At 42.3% G+C, this 24,352-nt stretch overlaps 1 protein-coding gene across 1 annotated transcript in view; it reads right to left on the reverse strand.

The window, feature by feature from the left end:
* Positions 1 to 5,581: 5,581 nt before the first annotated feature.
* The window catches only part of LOC110528454 (ubiquitin-associated protein 1), a 30,026-nt gene continuing 11,255 nt past the window's right edge, over positions 5,582 to 24,352 (reverse strand). Inside the window, exons 2-7 of the mRNA XM_021610527.2 lie at positions 19,128 to 19,168; positions 18,878 to 19,002; positions 17,854 to 18,636; positions 17,537 to 17,683; positions 16,508 to 16,609; positions 5,582 to 8,496 (exon numbers count right to left, since the gene is read on the reverse strand). Coding sequence (XP_021466202.1) covers positions 8,356 to 8,496; positions 16,508 to 16,609; positions 17,537 to 17,683; positions 17,854 to 18,636; positions 18,878 to 19,002; positions 19,128 to 19,161 — 1,332 coding nt within the window. The 5' untranslated portion in view covers positions 19,162 to 19,168 and the 3' untranslated portion in view covers positions 5,582 to 8,355. The remainder of the gene's footprint in view (positions 8,497 to 16,507; positions 16,610 to 17,536; positions 17,684 to 17,853; positions 18,637 to 18,877; positions 19,003 to 19,127; positions 19,169 to 24,352) is intronic.

Here is a 24,352-nt window from a genome sequence, read left to right on the forward strand (position 1 = left end):
TTTAAACCGACACGTTTCGGTTGCATGGCCTTCGTCAGGGAGTACAAAAAAAGGAATACAAAGCTTTTCAATTAGCCCTAATTGGAAGAAGGAGTGGTTACACAGTTGATTGGACACACTTAGTAAGCAATACTATACACATTAAAAGGTGAAATACTGTAGCTATGTTATTATAAAAATACAACTCCAAACTAGAAGTATCAGAACACTAAAAGATAGTTCTAACCTTAAATATGACTGGGAGAAGTGTCAAGAATAAGAAAGCTATATGTTCCATAGTACACAGCAAAACATGAACAAGAGTCGAACCATAGCTGAGGGCAATTGAGCAAAATGTCCACTAGATGACAGCAAATGGACCTATCACGACCCTACAGGAAGGGTGAGAAATCCATATCTTCATTTAAACCAGGATATTTAGTGGCCTGTAGTTTGTAAATCCCAAAACTTTCCCTTTGGTTTAACTGTTTAAGACGGTCCCCTTTTCTAATAGAGGCCGGAATATGATCAATACCCATAGCTTGTAGGGAGGCAGGGTTTCCATGGTGTAGGGACTTGTAGTGCCTTGCCATGGGGTAGTCTTCATTACCTACCCGTATGGCATACTTGTGTTCTGCTAAGCGGTCTTGAAGGTGTCTCTTTGTCCGTCCAATGTAGAACACCTTGCACTGTGGACATTCCAATCTATAGATGACATGAGTGGTTTTGCAGTTAATGAAATGCTTGACGTAATACTCCATTTTAGAAGCTGTGTGAACAAAATACTTCTTCTGTGCAATATTACTGCAATGGTTGCAATGGTTACATTTAAAAGAGCCCTTGGGTTTGTGGTCAAGACAAGTTTTTTGAGTCACCCGGAAGATAACTGTGGACTAATTTGTCATTTAGGGTAGGACATCTCTTAAAGCTTATGACTGGTGGCTCAGGAAAGACTTGGTGTAGTAGCGTATCACTTTGGATGATTCCCCAATTATTTTAATGATTATTTTAATGCTCTCTGCTTCAGTGCTGTATTTTGTAACAAAATACACTCTCTCCGATGTGAAGGCTCTCCCCTTCACAACAAGTTCTCTCTGTCATGTAATCCAGCCCTTATACCTGCATCTTTCAGGACCTGAACGCTGTAGCACTGATTCAAGAAGCGATTCTCCAATTCAGCAGATTTGACACTGTAGTCTGTTTCCTGATTGCAAATTCTGTGGACTCTTTGGAATTGGCCATATGGAATGGTTTCTTTTAGCCTTTTGGGGTGAAAGCTGTCTGCCCTCAGAATGGTATTCCCATCTGTAGGCTTCCTAAAGATTGATGTGTGCAAATAACCTCTGTCATTTTTACTAATGTCGAGGTCCAAAAAAATGAATGTTATCCTTGCTGTACTCCATAGTTAGTTTGATGTTAGGGTTAATGTTGTTAAGGTATTGGTGGAAGGAAATAAGTTCTTCTTCTGAGCCGGACCAAAACAGGCAAACATCATCAATATGGAGTCCCCACCATATAATCCGGTCAAAGAAATGGTTATTAGAAGGATCCAAAATGAAGTCATTTTCCCATTTACAAGCCAGCGTAGGAAGGGCGGTAGCTCCCATGGCACACCCTTTGACCTGTTTAAAGATACGGTCCTGAAAGATGAAGATGTTATGATTAAGAGTCCATTCAGTCAGTGAGACAATGAATTCTGATCTCAGTCTCAGGTCGGGTACTCAAGAAATGGTGCATAGCTGCCAAACCTTGTTCATGCTCAATGGTGGTGTATAGAGACTCCATATCCATGGTGACTAAAAAGGAAGCTGTTCCTATATTGTTCAATTCCTTCATTTTGTTCAACACATCTGTTGTATCTTGAAGATAGGCTGGTTTGAAAATTGAAAAGCTGTTAAAAAGAGGACCTTGTATTCCTTTTTTTTTTTTGTACTCCCTGATGAAGGCCATGCAGCCGAAACGCGTCGGTTTAAAAAAAAAAAACGTTTCTATTGAACGTGCCATACTAATAAAGGCATTTTAATCAATTATATGAAGAGTGCCTTGGTCCTCCTTTCTTTTTGATTACCAATTTACCCCTTTTACCAAAGAGCACCTTCTATCTACCAAAATGTACTATTGTGTACCTTAGTAGCGCTTCCCTCCCTCTTTCTACAGATATGCATATGTTGGTCACAGATACCTTAATAAAAAAGGGGCTTCACAAAGGGCCTCAGGATCACATCACAGTATTTCTGTGTTCGTTGTCCGTAGCTTATGCCTTCCCATACCATAACTCCACCGCTACCTTAGGGAACGCTGCACAACATCAGCAAGCTGCTTGCCCATACGACACCATCTGCCTGGTACAGTTGAAACCGGGATTCATCCGTGAAGAGCACACTTCTCCAGCATGCCAGTGGCCTTCGAAGGTGAGCCTTTGACCATTGAAGTCGGTTACGACACCGAACTGCAGTTAGGTCAAGACCCTGGTGGAGGACAACGAGCATGCAAAGGAGCTTCCCTGAGACGGTTTCTGACAGCTTGTGCAGAAATTCTGGTTGCTGGTCTCAAACGAACCCGCAGGTGAAGAAGCCGGATGTGGAGGTTGTGGGCTGGCGTGGTTACATGTGGTCTGCAGTTGTGATGCCGGTTGGACATACTGCCAAATTCTCTAAAACCGCATTGGAGGCAGTTTATGGTCTAGCAATGAACAGTAAGTTCTCTGGCAACAGCTCTGGTGGACATTCCTGCAGTCAGCATGTCAATTGCACACTCCCTCAAAATATCTGTGGCAATGTGTTTTGTGTGACAAAACTGCACATTTTAGAGTGGCCTTCCATTGTCCCCAGCACAAGGTGCACCTGTCTAATGATCATGCAGTTTAATCAGCTTCTTGATATGCCACCCCTGTCAGGTGCATGGATTATCTTCGCAAAGGAGAATTGTTCACTGACAAAGAGAAATAAGCTTTTTGTGCGTATGGAACATTTCTGGGATCTTACATTTCAGCTCATGAAACCGACCTGTTGCATTTATATATTTGTTCAGAATACATGTTTTTTTGGGGGAGGTTCTGTGGGATTATTTAAGATACTCTTTGAAGAGATAGACAGGGACTCTTCTGTCCTAGCTTCAGGGGGAAGCTGGTTCCACCATTGGGGAAAGAGGACAAAGAGGAGTTTGAACTGGGTTGAGTGGGAGCTGCCCTCCCAAAGGGGTGAGGGGGTCAAGAGATCAGAGGTGGCAGAACAGAGTATTCGGGTAGGTTTTGAGCAGAGCCTGAAGGTAGGGAGGGGCAGTTCCTCTTGCTGCTCCATAAGCAAGTTCCAATGGTCTTCTAGTGTATGCAAATTTTGACTGGAATCCAGCTGAATGTGCAGAGGAGCGGGGTGACATGGGAGAATTTGGGTAAGTTGAACCCCAGGCAGGCTGCAACATTCTAAATAAATTGCAGGGGTTTGATGGCACAAGCAGGGTGCCCAGCCAACAGCGAGTTGCAGTAGTCCAGATGGGAGATAAGTGTCTGGATTAGGACTTGCGCCGCTTCCTGTGTGAGGTAGGGTCGTACTCTGCGGATGTTGTAAAGCATGAACGAGTCACTGCTTTGATTTGGGTAGAGAACGGCAGGGTGTTGTCCAAGGTCACGCCTTGATTCTTTGTACTCTGGGATGGGGACACTGGAGTTGTCCCCATGAGACTCTTTACAGTCCCCAAGTCCAAAACAAATTCACAGCAATGCACAGTATTATACAGAGCCATGATGATCGCATCGAACTCCATTCCATCTCCAATTTCGAACAACAAAATTACCTTAACTGCAGGGACTGTGATTGGACATGTTTTATTGTATTGTTTGTATTATATTTGTTGTATTGTTTAAATATCATTGTACTCTACATTTGTGTGAATGTCCATGTCTACAAGTTTTGTTACTTGTCATGTTGTGTTTTGTGCACCCCAGGAAGAGCAGCTGCTGCAAAAGAGAATGGGGTTCCAAATCAACTACTGGTGCTTGTCTGTTCATGTCACTGTAACGTTACACAAGCCCTTGATCAGGACTCTCAGAACCTTTACATTACACAAAACATTGGGCGAAGGCATCTTCTGTATGGGGGAGTTGTGTTAAGAGCCCCGACATTCTGTCTCAATGTTAACACGCGGTACGGTTTTGGAAGCATAAACACCTTATCTTTCATATTAGCGAGAAATAATTTTCAAAAAAATAAAAAGACCTACACACTTTTATAAGGTTATGGCTAGTGTTCCCATTCAGCCATATTTCCATGTTCCAGCGCTTGTTTACCGAAAACAGACTGAAGAGTGCACAAGGACCTGTGAACACCACTGTGCTAATTAGCCATCTCCGGACAGCTGTGTGTAAGCGTTAGGATTCCACAAACGTGTTTTCACTGAAAAATACTGTCAGCTGCAACTGTGTTGAACGTGGTTAAAAACAGTCTGCAGTAGTTGTGCATTTTGCAAATATATTTTTGATGTGATATGAAAGAGGGATTTATGTTAATAGAAGAGTACCACAATTGAGAATCGATTCATGTTTAGAGGGAGTATTTGGATGCTTTGGCTTCCAGAGCCATTTAGTCTTTAAACAGAACATGTAAGGTCCTTGGACTATAAGGAGTCATGTTATGCTCCTTTAGTCCAACATTAGGCTACGTTACACAAGAGAATAGTGACTAGACCATACAGGGGTCAGGGTTGGGAAAGGTGATCAGTCTGAGGCAACCTCTGCTGCCTTGGAACAGTTGAGCAACTGGTCACGACCTGCAAATAAAATACATAATCTAGTCTGATCACAAGTCTATATTCCCAACAGTGTCAAGATCAGGAATAGTAAAATAAACATGGTATATTAAGGAAGCACACAGGAAATACAAATATAGGTCATGGCCTACATTGTCATGCCATGGCTTTTAGCCCACGTTCAGCTTAGTTCCATTTAAGTCTAGTTCTCTTTGGTGTTTCCTGAGTCCCAGTCTGTCGGTGCTGTCAAACAAACTCATTGTCACTCATTATCATGCCTAATGTTTGGCTTGACAATGACAGCATTGGAGTTGGCAATATAACAAAAACAGATCTGAGACCAGGCTACAGTACTTGTGGTGTTCACAGGTCCTAGAAGACTGGTTACTTAGTTGTAAGCAGTATGGTTATTACTCGACTCAGCTGCTCAATAGGCAAAGTCTAGCTGTAACCATAGTGCTTTCACCTATACAGCTTAGAGATCTCTGTGAACACAAAAAGTAATTTTACACTCTGGCATTTTCAAAATGGAATCAGGCATGGAACAAAACCGTTCTATGCTCTGTGATGTCACAGTAATGGTATATGAACAGAACAGCTCATCTGCTTTGACAGACAGCAGAAATATGGCTCCATTGTTTGTTTCTGCTGACCACACCACTGAAAGTTTTTTGCCATTACTCATAATGCTCAGGGAACAATCATCTCTTTGCATTGTTGTCGCTTCACCATTGTGCTGCTGTACACACTAAGTGAGAAACACCCCAATCTATGAAATATTGATAATTTCTAATCTGCTTGAGTACTAACAAATTCATTGTTTTCCAATAACCATGGACAAAACAACCCATACACCTTATAAATAGTAACAGCCACACCATTGAAAAGATGTGTACATTTAATCACATTGAAGAATTGCCAAATGATTCAGGAGTAAACTGACATTTTTTAAATCACATTTCAGGGGCTACCAGGAACACAACTCCTTATTTTTATAATTTAAGACATCAAAATCCAGATGTCATATCAGACCCACACTTCAAGTCTCTCACTGACTCCGAGGCTTACTACAAAACCAAGATCTCAAGTTAAGATTAGACCCAATAATGTCCACAATACAGAAAGCAGGCCAGCAATATTTTTTTCCCCTCAACCATCACCATGTTCCATGTGGCTTGGCATCTTGTGTGCCCCCCCCCAAAAGAAGCCAGTCATGTTGAAAGGAAATTGACCAGTTATCAGGAGGAAAAATGTTTACTTTAGTTCAGAGCAAGATCTGGAGGTGGTCTTGCGTTTAGACACTACACTATATAAGTCTAATAATTCTGAATGGAATCTGGGGTGTTTTAATCTCTTAGACGTTAAGACAGCTATGTAGGGGAAGTTCTAGACCGGTTCACATTTGTGTACAAAGCGCTCTGAACACGTTTCTTATAATACCAGAAAGCCCCTTTGGTCTGCTCTCCTCTACCACTCTCAGATGCAGACGCACACACACGTATTACCAACATATTATCAATACAAAGACCAAACTCCACAGACCGTATGCTCTCAATAACAGATCCTTCTTACAATAGTAGGCCTATGTGATAATGTAAATCTGCAACAATTGATTTGTACATGTCTTCTGGTAAAACTAGGTACAACCTCAGAGGTAAGTGCCAATTTTCAGTCACATTCCCATGTAGTGCATTCAACTTCTCAGCTCTGAATCTTAAAATGAAATGTTAATGTTGTAATTTGTCACGAGATCCTCTTGATTACCAGAGAGATCAAGACTGTTGTATTCTAAAGACATTGGTCATTACACTAGGAAATTAATCATGAAGCTTGAATCGACTGGCTGCTTGGTTGGGAGAGGAAAGCAGCTTTCTGCACACAAGATTCACACATGAAATGGAGAGCATCATGGCACTTCAAAAACTACCTGTAGACTCATACACACAGGTCAATAAAAAAAGAGTTGATGCAAGGTGAAAACATAGCTATATGAAATACAATTATAAAATCAAATAAATCACCCTAATGAATTTGGTTAATCATTTAACTGACAAGCTGTTTGATCTTCTGACCCGTTCTTGGAATATTTGCCAGTCCGATTCCTATGCATGACACCAGGCAAAGAAGCAAAAACACTTTCAGATCAGCATGAATGTGTGTTACAAAGATCACAATCGTAGTTGATAGCAGAGCCTGATCTTCAGTAATGAGGGGAGTAAATGACAGCAGACAATTAAATCAAATGTTTTTTTTACAGATTTCCTCCTCCAGTGAGTGTGTCTCCAGCAAAGGCAATCTGTCATTTTGGGAGTTACTCACTGCTTAGACCCAAGGTTTACTGGGTCCCAAAAATATGCCAGTCAGTCACACATCATAAAACATATTGCACAAAAGTTTAGGTTGCAAAAACAATAATTTTTTCCCAGCTCTCTGTCCAGTCTGAATCAAAACCAAAAGGGACCATTTCAAAGCACCACTTGCATCCTAGTGCTTGCTTCTCATACAAGGTTCTCATTTTAAATCATATTTCATCTCTTTATTACTAAATGTCAGTGTCATTTTAAATAAGTCAATATATATGTTGGCAAGGTGTGTGTGTGTCTGTACAGTTTGTCACACTTCTCTGTGCCAGTGAGTGTTTGTACATGTTTCCTGCAAAATAATTTGACCACCTCTTCTCCACTGGTCTTGCAGTCCGTTCCAGTGCAGGACGAGCCAACGGGCAGTAGTATCAGTTATGTTATTATTACTTTTAAGGTTTGTTAATGCAGTTCCTAAAACAGAAAGCAAAGAAAGAATCTCTATACAAGGACTCGGGAAACAATAACAATGTGTGTCCTTTTGAACAAATGGACAAATTAACAAGCAAAACGACAGCAGAGAAAAGATGAGGAAGATCGGTGAACGCCAGTCGCGGGAACAGAGGGGGCACTTGAACTCAGTTCTCTGTTCTGCGACGATGCCAGTTGTGTTTTTAGGTTCTGGCGTCAGTCGGTCAGTTAGTCACACATGGGCCACTTGGCGTCCCCTCCACTCTACCATTTTGTAGGCCTATGTTGGGCAGCGGAAGATGGCAGCTTAGTTAGCTGGGAGTGTTAACTGTGCATCTGTAGAAAGTAGAGCCTGGCTAGTGGTTCCTCCTAGTTCGGGGCCCATTGTCCCCATCCACAGAGTCAGACACACTCACCAAAGTGCTGTGCAGCATTGGGTCTCCTCCTCTATGCTCCTTTGGGAAGTTCATGCCTCCTTTCCAACCATCACGGTGCACACACGTCGATTGACATGCTAGGAAATGTAAAAGAAAAAAAAAACAGGCAAGTTTCCCTGGTGTGGTCAGCACAAACCAACCACCTCAACTCGCAGGTGCTCCTCATATTCTTCCATTTACCCCCCCACACTCTAAGAACAGAATAATAGACTATGGAAGTGTACGTGTTTGCTCGCTTAGAGTCACTGTGTGAGAGTGGAACAGAGTGGGATCATGAGCGGAAGTCATGAGCTGCGTTGGGTCGGAGTTCACCCCTCTGTGCTGCAACACTGTTGAAACATGGGGGTTGTGCGTGTGTGTGTATGTGTGTGTGGGGTGGGAGGAAGCCAGCAAGGAGCATGTGGGTGGATGGTTGAAGGGGGGGCTCAGCTGGCTGCGGCACGGGACATGAGGTCCTCCAGAGCCTTTTCCTGGTCGTTGTTGTGCACCAGTAGCACCTCCTTGATGGTGTCCCTTTCAAAGCCCATCTCGCCGAACCGCGTCATCAGCGACAGGAACTCTAAGGCCTGAAGAAATCACGAAAAACATACATTGTAATTAGGAATTCTTGTTACGTATTGTTTGTAAAAATGTAACTAGATTTTTATTTTTTTATTTTTTACAAACATTTGCAAGGCGATCTATGAGAACCTGAACAGATCAATGATATTAGGCTGGTTTAGACAATAACTAGCTATCTGGTTAGTAACGTAGTAGTATAAAGTCGTTATTTACAATCAACAATGTAGTTATGAATACAAGTGGGTTGGATTTTCATTTGGTCTTCAAGTGGCCTTACGCAGGAGCTAACGTTCATGAGTTTCACACCTTCTAATGTTGCTTGATCGGTTGGTAGGCCTATCAGCGGGCCAAAATGACATGAAAAGTGCTACAAATATATTAACAGTATTGCAGCAATTTCTGCAGTTCAAAAATAAAATAGGTCGCAATGCAACCGATGCCCTATCCTAAACTGGTTGGAAGCGAGAGGATGGATCAACAACATTGTAGTTACTCTACAATACTAACCGAAATGACAGAGTGAAAAGGAAGCCTGTACAGAATAAAATAATATTCCAAAACATGCATTCTGTTTGCAATTAAGTAATACTGCAAAAACATGTTGTACTGAATACAAAATGCTATGTCAAATATAACATTACTGGGTTCCACTCTCCATATTTTCAAGCATAGTGGTAGCTGCATCATGTTATGGGTATGCTTTGGACTGGGGAGTTTAAGATATATACATATATATTTTAATAAACAGAATGGAGCTAAGATACAGGCAAAATCCTAGATGAAAACCTGGTTCAGTCTACTTTCCACCAGGCACAGGGAGATTAATTCACCTTTCAGCAGGACAATAAACTAAAATACAAGGCCAAATCTATACAAGTTGCTTACCAAGACAGTAAACGTTCCCGAGTGGCCGAGTTAGAAATGGGCAAATATTGTACAATCCAGGTGTGCAATGCTCTTAGAGAGAAAGGGGATTCTACCATGTATTGACTCATGGGTGTGAATACTTACGTAAATTAGAAATTTGTGATTTAATAAATTTGTTAACATTTCTAAAAACATGTTTACACTTCGTCATCAGATGGGTGTGCAAAGCAGGGACCGAAATAAATACAGCTTCTATCTCAAGGCCATCAGACTTAAATAGCCATTACTAACATTGCGTGGCTGCTGCCAACATACTGACTCATCTCTAGCCACTTTAACAATGAAAAAATGTATGTAATAAAGGTATCACTAGCCACTTTAAACAATGCCACTTTATATAATGTTTACATACATTACTCATCTCATATGTATATACTGTACTCTATAGCATCTACTGCATCTTGTATACGCCGTTCGGCAATCGCACATATTTTTTTTATGTACAGTGCCTTGCGAAAGTATTCGTCCCCCTTGAACTTTGCGACCTTTTGCCACATTTCAGGCTTCAAACATAAAGATATAAAACTGTATTTTTTTGTGAAGAATCAACAACAAGTGGGACACAATCATGAAGTGGAACGACATTTATTGGATATTTCAAACTTTTTTAACAAATCAAAAACTGAAAAATTGGGCGTGCAAAATTATTCAGCCCCCTTAAGTTAATACTTTGTAGCGCCACCTTTTGCTGCGATTACAGCTGTAAGTCGCTTGGGGTATGTCTCTATCAGTTTTGCACATCGAGAGACTGACATTTTTTCCCATTCCTCCTTGCAAAACAGCTCGAGCTCAGTGAGGTTGGATGGAGAGCATTTGTGAACAGCAGTTTTCAGTTCTTTCCACAGATTCTCGATTGGATTCAGGTCTGGACTTTGACTTGGCCATTCTAACACCTGGATATGTTTATTTTTGAACCATTCCATTGTAGATTTTGCTTTATGTTTTGGATCATTGTCTTGTTGGAAGACAAATCTCCGTCCCAGTCTCAGGTCTTTTGCAGACTCCATCAGGTTTTCTTCCAGAATGGTCCTGTATTTGGCTCCATCCATCTTCCCATCAATTTTAACCATCTTCCCTGTCCCTGCTGAAGAAAAGCAGGCCCAAACCATGATGCTGCCACCACCATGTTTGCCAAACATAACGTTTTGCATTGTTGGCAAAAAGTTCAATTTTGGTTTCATCTGACCAGAGCACCTTCTTCCACATGTTTGGTGTGTCTCCCAGGTGGCTTGTGGCAAACTTTAAAACAACACTTTTTATGGATATCTTTAAGAAATGGCTTTCTATCCACTCTTCCATAAAGGCCAGATTTGTGCAATATACGACTGATTGTTGTCCTATGGACAGAGTCTCCCACCTCAGCTGTAGATCTCTGCAGTTCATCCAGAGTGATCATGGGCCTCTTGGCTGCATCTCTGATCAGTCTTCTCCTTGTATGAGCTGAAAGTTTAGAGGGACGGCCAGGTCTTGGTAGATTTGCAGTGGTCTGATACTCCTTCCATTTCAATATTATCGCTTGCACAGTGCTCCTTGGGATGTTTAAAGCTTGGGAAATATTTTTGTATCCAAATCCGGCTTTAAACTTCTTCACAACAGTATCTCGGACCTGCCTGTTGTGTTCCTTGTTCTTCATGATGCTCTCTGCGCTTTTAACGGACCTCTGAGACTATCACAGTGCAGGTGCATTTATACGGAGACTTGATTACACACAGGTGGATTGTATTTATCATCATTAGTCATTTAGGTCAACATTGGATCATTCAGAGATCCTCACTGAACTTCTGGAGAGAGTTTGCTGCACTGAAAGTAAAGGGGCTGAATAATTTTGCACGCCCAATTTTTCAGTTTTTGATCTGTTAAAAAAGTTTGAAATATCCAATAAATGTCGTTCCACTTCACGATTGTGTCCCACTTGTTGATTCTTCACAAAAGATACAGTTTTATATCTTTATGTTTGAAGCCTGAAATGTGGCAAAAGGTCGCAAAGTTCAAGGGGGGCGAATACTTTCGCAAGGCACTGTACATATTCTTATTAATTCCTTTACACTTGTGTAAATAAAACGCAGCATGTAACAATTTCAACGATTTTACTGAGTTAGTTAAGGAATTTATGGATTTCACATGACTGGGCAAGAGGGCAGCCATGGGTGGGCATAGGCCCACCCACTGGGAGGAGCCATGCCCAGCCAATCAAAATGAGTCTTTCCACCACAAAAGGGCTTTATTACAGGCAGAAATACTCCTCAGTTTCATCAGTTGTCCAAGTGACTGGTCTCAATCGATCCCGCACGTGAAGAAGCTGGATGTGCAGTGGTGTAATGTACTTAAGTAAATATACTTGAAAGTATTATTTAAGTTGTTTTTTTGGGGTATCTGTACATTACTATTTATATTTTTGACAACTAACTTAATGTACTTTTATTTTTTTTAAATAATGTACGTTTTACTCCATATGTTTTCCCTAACACCCAAAAGTACTCATTACATTTTGAATGTAAAAGGGTCCAATTCCAATCCAACTCTGATCTTGCAGACTCACTAAACACATGCTTTGTTTGTAAGTTATGTCTGAATGTTGGAGGGGGCCACTGGCTATTGGTGATATATATATATATACATATATATACATACACACACAGTGGGGAGAACAAGTATTTGATAACCTGCAAAATCGGCAGCGTTTCCTACTTACAAAGCATATAGAGGTCTGTAATTTATCATAGGTACACCAACTGTGAGAGACGGAATCTAAAACAATAATCCAGAAAATCACATTGTATGATTTAAGTAATTAATTAGCATTTTATTGCATGACATAAGTATTTGATCACCTACCAACCAGTAAGAATTCCGGCTCTCACAGACCTGTTAGTTTTTCTTTAAGAAGCCCTCCTGTTCTCCACTCATTACCTGTATTAACTGCACCTGTTTGAACTCGTTACCTGTATAAAAAGACACCTGTCCACACACTCAAACAGACTCCAACCTCTCCACAATGGCCAAGAGCAGAGAGCTGTGTAAGGACATCAGGGATAAAATTGTAGACCTGCACAAGGCTGGGATGGGCTACAGGACAATAGGCAAGCAGCTTGGTGAGAAGGCAACAACTGTTGGTGCAATTATTAGAAAATGGAAGAAGCTCAAGATGACGGTCAATCCCCCTCGGTCTGGGGCTCCATGCAAGATCTCACCTCGTGGGGCATCAATGCTCATGAGGAAGGTGAGGGATCAGCCCACAACTACACGGCAGGACCTGGTCAATGACCTGAAGAGAGCTGGGACCACAGTCTCAAAGAAAACCATTAGTAACACACTACGCCATCATGGATCAAAATCCTGCAGCGCACGCAAGGTCCCCCTGCTCAAGCCAGCGCATGTCCAGGCCCGTCTGAAGTTTGCCAATGACCATTTGGATGATCCAGAGGAGGAACGGGAAAAGGTCATGTGGTCCGATGAGACCAAAATAGAGCTTTTTGGTCTAAACTCCACTCGCCGTGTTTGGAGGAAGAAGTATGAGTACAACCCCAAGAACACCATCCCAACCGTGATGCACGGAGGTGGAAACACCATTCTTTGGGGATGCTTTTCTGCAAAGGGGACAGGACGACTGCACCGTTTTGAGTGGAGGATGGATGTTGGCCATGTATCGCAAGATCTTGGCCAACAACCTCCTTCCCTCAGTAAGAGCATTGAAGATGGGTTGTGGCTGGGTCTTCCAGCATGACAATGACCCGAAACACACAGCCAGGGCAACTAAGGAGTGGCTTCGTAAGAAGCATCTCAAGGTCCTGGAGTGGCCTAGCCAGTCTCCAGACCTGAACCCAATAGAAAATCTTTGGAGAGAGCTGAAAGTCCGTATTGCCCAGCGACAGCCCCGAAACCGGGATATTTTACTTCAGCTCATAAAAAAACAAACCAACACTTGAAATGTTGTGTCTATATTTTTGATCAGAATAAATAGTGACAATAAATATTTTGAAACAATCAATCAGTGTTGGTGTTCTTCTCTCAAGTGTTAATGGAATTTAAAAAAAATAACGGTATTTTAGAATGTTGTAATTCTTTTCTTTTGTCCTCATGGTCAGAAATATCTGGATTTGGGACAGTTTGCAATTTTCAGAAATAGTCAATATCCCGATGTGAAGGATTTCCCTAGGCCACCACACATTTGAGAAGAAAGGTGGAGGGAGGAGAACGGAACATGCTTGGTGTATCTAAGTTCAGGGAAAACTGGAAGTGAACCTTAACTTAGACCACTCAACATTTCACTAATATCACTAATACCTTTGACCTTACACAGCTAGTTAAAGGGCCAACCAGGGAGACTTGTTGCTCTAAAACACAGATTGATTTGGTGTTCAGTAATAAACCAGAGAGAGTGACTAAATCATTCAATATGGTTACTGGGCTATCTGATCATAATCTGACACTTATAGCCAGAAAGCTGTCTAAGAGCAGGTTTAACCTCTCTACTGTTAGAAAGCCGGATCAACTCAGAATACCTAAGAGTGAATTAAACTATTTTGAAAAAGCAATTAAGGGAATAAACTGGAATGATCTCTTGTCCTATACAGACGTGGAAGCTGATAGTCAGGTTTTTCTATCCACAATCCAGACTACAATAAATGGCTTCCTAAAGAAAATCAAATCCAAACCTGGCCAAAAGAGCACTCTTCCTTGGCTAAATGGAGAAATCTGGAAATTGATGAAAGAACGAGATTATGCTCTAAAAATAGCCCTAAAATCTAAATTAGAGCATGACAGACGTAGGTTTACCATGTTGAGAAATAAGGCGATGAAAGAAATCAGACAGGCCAAGGCAAACTTTTTTATTAACATAATTGGTGAAGCAAAGGGAAATTCTAAATTGATCTGGGAGAATCTAAAAAAGTTAACAGGGAAAGACCATAGTAACACTGCAAAAAGACTAGAAATCATGGTGAATAACAATCTAACACAGGATGCAGTCGAAATAGCAATAGCCTTCAATTCCTACTTTATTGACTCTGTCAGGGTACTGACACAGAACCCCTCCACTTGTTTCTTGGGCTCAGTGCTAGTGAATGACACTCAACCTGTCTTCATCATAAGGGAGGTTTCTGAGTCAAAGGTGAACAAGGTGATTAGCTCACTAAAGAACTCTAAAGCCAAAGATGTGTTTGGGATGGACTCTACCTTCCTTAAAAACTACAAAGAGTCACTCATTGGCCCCATTACTAAGGTCACCAACACATCTATTGGTCTCGGTGTGTTTCCAAGGGTATGGAAGTCGGCCATAATAACGGCCATCTTTAAATCAGGCGACCCTGCTGACGTGAGTAACTACAGGCCCATTAGTATACTACCTGTGGTGTCAAAGGTTGTTGAAAAGTGTGTAGCAGAACAACTGATTGCCCACCTCCACAACAGCCCCTTCACATTACACTCCATGCAGTTTGGCTTCAGAGCGAAACACTCCACAGAAACGGCCAACTGCTTTCTTCTGGAAAATGTGAAGTCCAAGATGGACAAAGGGGGTGCTGTTGGGGCTGTGTTTCTGGACCTAAGGAAGGCTTTTGATACTGTTAACCATGAGATTCTCATCACAAAATTGTCCAAGTTCAACTTTTCCCCTGATGCCTTGAGATGGATGAAATCATACCTTGAAGGCAGAACTCAGTGTGTCAGAGTGAGCAATGAGCTGTCGCCCACTCGTAGCTATGATGTGGGCGTGCCCGAAGGGTCAATACTGGGGCCCCTCCTGTTCAGCCTGTACATTAATGATCTGCCTTCTGTCTGTACTGGGTCTGAAGTTCAAATGTATGCAGATGATACAGTGATATATGTGCATGCAAAGAGCAAACAACAAGCTGCACAAGAACTCACTACTGTAATGGTCCAGGTTACAAAGTGGCTCAGTGACTCGTGTTTGCATCTCAATGTGAAAAAAACTGTTTGCATGTTCTTCACAAAGAGGGCAACAGATGCTACTGAGCCAGATGTCTATGTGTCAGGGGAGAAGCTCCAGGTGGTATCCGATTTTAAGTACCTTGGCATCATACTTGATTCCAACCTCTCTTTTAAAAAGCATGTGAAAAAGGTCATTCAAATAACCAAATTCAACCTAGCTAATTTCCGATTTATACGAAATTGTTTGACTACAGAGGTAGCAAAACTGTACTTCAAATCTATGATACTCCCCCACTTAACATACTGCTTGACTAGTTGGGCCCAAGCTTGCTGTACAACATTAAAACCTATTCAGTCTGTCTACAAACAGGCTCTCAAAGTGCTTGATAGGAAGCCCAATAGCCATCATCACTGTTACATCCTCAGAAAGCATGAGCTCTTGAGTTGGGAAAATCTTGTGCAATACACCGACGCATGTCTTGTATTCAAGATCCTTAATGGACTGGCCCCCCCTCCACTCAATATTTTTGTTAAACAGAAAACCCAGACATATGGCAGCAGATCCACAAGGTCTGCCATGAGAGGTGACTGTATAGTTCCCCTAAGGAAAAGCACCTTTAGTAAATCTGCATTCTCTGTGAGAGCTTCCCATGTCTGGAATACACTGCCATCAGACACACATAACTGCACCACATATCACACTTTCACAAAATGCTTGAAGACATGGCTAAAGGTCGATCAGATTTGTGAACATGGTCCCTAGCTGTGTGTTGCCGCTTTCCATGTTGTCTGTTGTCTGTAGCTTGTGAGGTGTGGAAACACTTTGTTGCTTTTATGAATTTTGTCTTGCTGCTTTTTGTTTTATGTTGCTCTGTCTGTATGCTACGTCTTGCTTGTCCTATGTTGCTCTGTCTGTATGCTATGTCTTGCTTGTCCTATGTTGCTATGTCTTGCTTGTTCTATGCTGCTATTGTCTATATTGTAATTGTTTTTAATAACCTGCCCAGGGACTGCGGTTGAAAATTAGCCGGCTGGCTAAAACCGGCACTTTTACTGAAACGTTGATTAATGTGCACTGTCCCTGTAAAAATAAAAAATAAACTTAAACTTATTTGTGTGTTGAAACAGAGATAATGGAGTTGGCTGGCTAGTCATCCTAACTGTCTTTGGGTGTTTGGTAGAGACTGTGGGTGGACTCACCTTCTCTTCAGAGCACTGGTACATCTCTAAGCCCTCCTCTACGGCACTGGACTCAAATCCCCGCTCACAAAGACGCGTATGAGTAAACAGGTACTCCAGCACCTGGGTCACAGGATGACAGACATTGTTGATCTTTTGGTGATGGCTTCATGTGCAAGTCCAGACTGTCTATTTGCTAGGTGGTTTTACAAGCTGAGAGCAAGATAATTATGACTGCAAATACAATGGTGACCAAATTCTTGGAGGTGAATTTATGAAATAGCTAATGTTGACATTTAATAGAAATACATGAATATTCATTGTTGATTAGAGGGATAGCTAAATTCACATGATAAAATATTGTACTTGCGTGATGCTTGAGGACACTTTCATTTTGGAAGTTAGCTGTCAAACGTATCAACTACCACTTTGTCATTCCATTGTTAGCTAATGTTTATTCAAATGTTTTTTTGTAACCTTTATTTAACTAGGCAAGTCAGTTAAGAACAAATTCTTATTTACAATGATGGCCTGCCCCAGCCAAACCCGGATGACGATGGGCCAATTGTGCGATGCCCTATGGGACACCCAATCACAGCCAGATATGATACAGCCTGGATTCGTGTCTTGCACTGAGATGCAGTGCCTTAGACCACTGCGCCACTCGGGAGTTAACTAGCCCCTAACGAGTGTCTCCTACAGTACTACTGTAATCAATCACTGCAATGCCATCATAGTGTTGAGGCATCAAACAAAGGTAATGGATGGTGTGTTTTGAGACAAAAGAAAACACTGTAAGCGCAATTCATCTATTCACAAAAACCATCCTCAACTTGTTGCCTGGTGGACTTTTTTGTGAAGACAGACAATCACATAACGTAGACACCTGATGACTTCACAGTCAACCATGACACAGAAAATTATCTGGGCGCAATGGGCAGTGAGTGAATGACAGCACAGAATCAAATAGAACATTTCTTTGTAACAGATCTGTGTAGAGAAAAATGGGCCTAGGGTGCTGTGATCGGGAGGGAGAGCGGAGGGGCGTACCTGCTCCACATTCTGGCCTCGCCTCTGCATGGCCCGCAGGACCCCCTCGTAGGAGTACCCCATGGACACGATGGTCTCCACACATTGCCGCCCACTGGAAGACAGGTTGAGCAGTGCCGCGCCGCACGGGAGAGGACCTGCATTTATCTTTGCAGAGAGAGTTTTTATAGCATCACATCTGTATAAGAGTCCAAAAAAAGCATCTTCCTCTGGTCCACAAAGCCTCTAAGCTTTTCAGAAGTTTGAAATAATTAAGCAATACATTTAGTAATTGAAACGAAGCAACGACCCACTTCACCTTCTTTGTGTAAGCTTACCTGCTTTGGTGCCCCATTTTGGGTGTGCCTGGGTGGCTCCTCTGTCTTTTGCTGGTGTGCCGGTGGGCTGCCGGTGGATAGGCTAGGTGGTACAGGGGCTGGAGAGTAGGAGTCAAATAACAAGTCCCCTTGGTCCGACAGCTTGGGGAAGGTCAGCGAGCGGATGTTGCAGGGCCGGTCTGGGTCCATTGTCCGTCCCTGGGCCAGACTCCCAGCTCTGTCCATGTCCAGTTGCGCCACCAGCCCGTTGAGGGAAAAGGCAGTTTTTGCCGGAAGGCTGGTGGTGAGGAGTTGGGGTGGAGGCGTGCTGCCTCGCGATGCCAGCTCGGGCTGGGGTTCCCCAGGTGGGGATACAGACTGCTGCTGGGGCTGTGGCTGGCTCTGGAGGATGTTGCGCAGCTCCTCCCTATCGTCCAGCGTTTTCAGCTCCAGCTTGTCGAAGGGGTCCTCCTCGCGCTCAAAGTCAGCCAGGTTAAGGTACTGGGGCTCCGGGATGCTGGGAGCGGTCTGCCTGGCGGGCGCGGGCAGCGGGGTGAGGATGGCGTTGTGGCGCAGTGCGGCCATCAGCGGATTCAATGCAGGCGGGAGAGCATCCTGCTCCTCGGCGGGGCGAGGCCTCTTGCCCCCGCCGGCCAATCCCCCGTCAGGGTCTTGTGCGGGGGGTGAGTGCTCCCTGCTCTCCAACTCAACCCTGGCCACCTCTGCAGCTCGGGCCTCCGCCGCCCTGGCCTCGGCCAGCTCCGCCCCCCAGCGCACACTCCGCCTCTCCAGGGAGAAGTCATACTGCAGTGCCCAAAGAGAGACAACCAGCATGACTAGTTAGAGCGGAGCAGCAGACAAAGGACTAAAGGAATGGAGACTAATCAACCCGGGTGAATCTGGTTGAGTCATGAGATCTTATTTTCAACATTTACAGAGGTGCCCCCCTAATACAGACTAATATTACAGGGAAGCGATCAAAATTACCAAGCATCCCCATCATTGAAACGCTTGATGCAACAGTGACATAAATCAGAAGGCTTACCTGCAGGTCTGCAAGCACAGAGAGACAGTCGGGCAGGCAGAAGCCAACAGGAAGACCCACTTTGGCAGGGCAGCGGAACTTATCGTTGATTTTAAATGGAACGTCATCAAGGTAGCTGATGGGTCCTGGAAAAACAGGATGAATGAATGGCCTAAATGAAAAATGACACCATGACGCAAATGCAGGAATATTTTTAAAACAAAATGAGCAGATGGAGAACAGAGGAAGAGGCCGAAAGAGAGACACTCACCATTGTTGTGGGTATCAGACTTCCTCGCAGCCATTTAGAGTCTGTAAAACACAAAGGGCTCTTGAATGAACGAGAGATGCCTTAGAGGAAGCAGTGAGGGTGTTTTCACACAGTCCTATTTAAAAGTGCACTCTGGGGTAAAAACAAAGAGCAAAAGAAGTCAGTTCTCTTTGTATTCACACTGCCCTTGCCTTTGACTGAGGACTCAACTCTTTTGCCAGTTCACTTCAACTATTTTGTGGTCCTCTTTGCATTCACATTGCTATGTTAAGAAAGGAACCAATATCTCTTTCCAACATGCATTCTGGGTTTTTACAATGTGTAGGACAAGCCATTCAATCAGAAAGCGTTATTGGACAGCTAGTTATACATTTTGTACGCTAATACATTGACAGCATTTAGTTAAAATATGAGACAGACTTGCAATCAGAAGATGCTATTAATATTTGCATTTGATTGGTAACAGAATAACTACCACTATTATTATAATACCCTGCTGGTCATCTATGAACATCTTGGCCATTTTCTGTTATAATCTCCATACAGCACAGCCAGAAGAGGACTGGCCACCCCTCATAACCTGGTTTCTTCCTAGGTTCCTGCATTTCCAGGTAGTTTTTCCTAGCCACCATGCTTCTACATCTGCATTGCTTGTTTTTTTGGCGTTTTAGGCTGGGTTTCTGTATTGTGACATCTGCTGATGTAAAAAGGGCTTTAAATACATTTGATTATTTATTCCGCAATTATTCAATCAACGCTGTAATTGAAAAAAACATTTGTACAAGGTAGGCTACTACCCAGTTAAGAGCTAAAATATAGTACAAATTCTGTTTCTCACCAAACATGTCGTCTTCTCACACTATTCAAACCCCAATCAATGAACAGCTTATGAAGCTCTCAGCCTATTGATCACATAATGCAAACAATCTGAACAAAGACATTTTGGAATGTGTTGTAGTAGTCTAGTGTGGGGTACGGGAATAATGACATGCAAACCTGGGGAGCTTTGCGTTAAAATTGTCTTCAAAAAAGGAGAACCAGACCGCTGAATTCAAGAGAACCAAACTCAGACCACCTCACGAGATGGTTACAGTTCGGGGGATCTTTTGAAGGGTCTGAGTTCATTTGGAGAGTTCACACTGCACAAAAAAACTAAGAGAACTGCACTGAGTACACAAAAATTGGTTGAACGGGACCAAGTGTGAAAACACCCTGAAACAACACAAAACATCAACACCATATCCACCATTATACAGAGCATTTGGAAGTACAGACCCCTTGACTTTATTTATAATTTTTTAGACATTGTTACATTTCAGCTTTATTCTAAAATGTTTCATTATTTTTTTAATCCCCTCAATCTACACACAATACCCCATAATGACAAAGCAAAAACAGATTATACACTACCGTTCAAAAGTTTATGGTTACTTAGAAATGTCCTTGTTTTTGAAAGAAAAGCATGTTTGTCTATTAAAATATCAAATTGATCCAAAATACAGTGTAGACATTGTTAATGTTGTAAATGACTATTGTAGCTGGAAACGGCCGACTTTGGAATGGAATATCTACATAGGTGTAGAGGCCAATTAACAGCAACCATCCCTCCTGTGTTCCAATGGCACGTTGTGTTAGCTAATCCAAGTTTATCATTTTTTAAAAAAGGCTAATTGAGCATGAGAAAACCCTTTTGCAATTATGTTAGCACAGCTGAAAACTGCTTTTCTGATTAAAGAAGCAATAAAACTGGCCTTCTTTAGACTAGTTGAGTATCTAGAGCATCAGTATTTGTGGGTTTGATTACAGGCTCAAAATGGCTAGAAACAAATCAGTTTCAGAAGAAATGTGTTAGTCTATTTCATGCGAGAAATTGACAAGAAACTGAAGATCTCGTACAACACTGTGTACTACACCCTTCACAGAACAGAATAGACTCTAACCAGAATAGAAAGAGTGGGAGGCCCCAGTGCACAACTGAACAAGAGGACAAGTACATTAGCGTGTCTAGTTTGAGAAAGAGACGCCTCACAAGTCCTCAACTGGCATCTTCATTAAATAGTACCCGCAAGACACCAGTCTCAACGTCAACAGTGAAGAGGCGACTCCAGGAGGCTGGCCTTCTAGGCAGAGTTGCAAAGAAAAGGCCATGTCTCAGACTGGCCGATAAAAATTTAATATTAAGCTGGGCAAAAGAACAGACACTGGACAGAGGAACTCTACCTTGAAGGCCAGCATCCTGGAGTCACCTCTTCACTGTTGACATTGAGACTGGTGTTTTGTGGGTACTATTTAATGAAGCTGCCAGTTGAGGACTTGAGGCATCTGCTAATATAATTGCAAAAGGGTTGTCTAATGATCAATTAGCCTTTTAAAATTATAAATTTGGATTACATAACAAAACATGCCATTGGAACACAGTGATGGTTGATGATAATGGGCTTCTGTACGCCTAAAAAAATCTTCAGTTTCCAGCTACAAAAAAAGCATAGCACAATTACAGCAGCCATGAAGGTTTTAAATGTGATTAAATGTTTTTTGTAGCCCTTGACAAACTTTTTTTTTTTTTTTTTGTCTCACTTTTTATTGATCTTTAAGGCTTTTGATACAATTGATCATGCTATACTAAGGCAGAGATTGTCGAGTGTAGGTCTTTCGGAGCATGCAGTTGCATGGTTTGCTAACTATCTGTCTGATAGAACTCAGTGCACTCAATTTGATGGACTCATGTCTGTTAAACTGTATGTCTGTAATGGTGTGCCCCAAGGCTGTCCTTGGTCCTCTCTTATTCACTACTTATATAAATAATTTAGACAAAAATGTCCAAAACGCGCAACTTCATTTTTATGCTGATGATACTGTTATTTACTGCGTCTCGTACATAAGCTTTCCAGAACTTGCAAACTGCTTTTTATACTGTATCAATTGAAGCTTATCCTCAATACTGACAAAACTAAACTAAATGGTGTTTTCTAAAGCAAGAAATAGACCTCTGAACTTTTCACCTATTATTACCTGTCAGAGCATTGAATTTGAGACTGTGACCTCATAAATATCATAAACTTACAAGAAGCTGAAATTGGGATTTTATTTTAGACATAAGGCCTGTTTTTCTTTTGAAGCCAGAAGACTAGTATCAGCTACATTTATGCCTTTACTAGTACTACTACTATTTTTACTGTTCAGAAATGTGATGGGTACTCTGTTCGTTTGCTGGACCTGCTAACTGTTCCAAATGTCCGAACTGAATTTGGTAAAAGGGCTTTTATGTCCTCTGCGCCATCGTCTTGGTGATGCCCATCTTGGCCAGGACGCTCTTAAAAAAAGAGATTGAATCTCAGTGAGCCCTTCCTGGTTAAATAAAGGTTTAATAATAATAATAATACTATTTCCGATTGTTATTTTAATTTACAAAAAAGCTAAATATTTCTAAGTGACACCAAACTTTTGAATGGTAGTATACATTGATGCAAAGAAATGTTTAATCCAGAAAAATCACATTTACATAAGTATTGAGACCCTTTACTCAGTACTTTGTTGAAGCACGTTTGGCAGTAATTACAGCTTCGAGTCTCCTTGAGTGAAGACTAGGATAAAGCTTGGCACACCTGTATTTGGGGTGGTATTCTTCTCTGCAGATCCTCAAGCTGTCAGCTGTGCAGCGACGCTCCCCATCCAACCTATTTTCAGGTCTCTTCAGAGATGTTAGGTCGGGTTTGGGTTCTGTCTGGGCGACGCGAGGACATTGAGACTTGTCCTGAAGCCTGTCCTGTGTTGTCTTGGGTGTGTGCTTAGGGTCATAGTCCTACTGGAAGGTGAACCTTCGCTCCAGTCTGAGGTCCTGAGCGCTCTGGAGCAGGTTTTCATCAAGGATATTTCTGTACTTTACTCCGTTCATCTTTCCCTCGATCCTGACTAGCATCTCAGTCCCTGCCATTGAAAAAGATTACCACTGCTGATGCTTCCCCCACCATGATTCACTGCGGTAATAGTGCCAGGTTTCAGACGTGACGCTTGGCATTCAGGCCAAATAGTTAAATCTTTGTTTCATCTGACCAGAGAATCTTGTTTCTCATGGTCAAAGACTTTGGGTGTCTTTTGGTAAACTCCAAGCGGGCTGTCGTGTGCCTTTTACTGAGGAGTGGCTTCTATCTGGCCACTCAACCATAAAGGCCTGATTGGTGGAGTGCTGCAGAGATGGTTGTCCTTCTGGAAGGTTCTCCAATCTCCACAGGAGAACTCGAGCTCTGTCAGAGTGACCATCAGGTTCTTGGTCACCTCCCCGACCAAGGCCATTCCCCCAATTGCTCAGTTCGGTCAGACTGCCTGCTCTTGGAAGAGTATTGCTGGTTCCAAACTTCTTCCATTTAAGAAGGATGTTCTTGGGGACTTCCAATGCTACATAATTATGTTGGTACCCTTCCCCAGATCTGTGCCTCGACACAATCCTGTCTCAGAGCTCTACGGACAATTCCTTCGACCTCATGGCTTGGTTTTTGCTCTGACATGCACTGTCAACTGTAGGACCTTATATAGACAGGTGTGAGCGCCTTTCCAAATCTAGTCCAATCAATTGAATGTACCAGAGGTGAAACTCCAAGTTGTAGGAACATTTCAAGGATTATGATCAACGGAAACAGGACGCACCTGAGCAATTTCAAGTTTCATAGCAAAGGGTCTGAATACCTATGGTGGTTAGGCCAGTAACAGGAAGGTTGCTGGATTGAATCCCCGAGGCTGATAAGGTAAAAAAAATATATATTAAAAAAAAATGTGGTCGTTCTGCCCCCGAGCAAGGCAGTTAACCCACTGTTCCCCCAGGCGTCGAAGATGTGGATGTCGATTAACGCACCTCTGATTCAGAGTTGGGGTAAATGCAGAAAACACATTTCAGATGGACAAATGACTAGGTATCCCCCTTTCCTTACGTAAATAAGTTGGGTTTTTTGTAAAGAATTTGCAAAAATCTGTTTTCACTTTGTCATTACAAGGTAGTGTTTGTAGTGGGATTAAAATTGTTAAAATCCTCATCAATTACAAAATGTGGATAAAGTCAAGGTGTCTGAATACTTCCCGAATGCACTGTAAACTATATCCCAGCCTGTACATACGTGACCAGAGCAGCATTATGATAATTTGTGCTGCTGGGGATCTAGCCTGACAACTCACACTAAATTCTTCAGCTGCTCTATCATTCACTACATACTTTAGTCTGACATCATATTAGT

This window comes from Oncorhynchus mykiss, chromosome 7 (assembly GCF_013265735.2).
Source record: "Oncorhynchus mykiss isolate Arlee chromosome 7, USDA_OmykA_1.1, whole genome shotgun sequence".
NCBI classification, from domain to species: domain Eukaryota; kingdom Metazoa; phylum Chordata; class Actinopteri; order Salmoniformes; family Salmonidae; genus Oncorhynchus; species Oncorhynchus mykiss.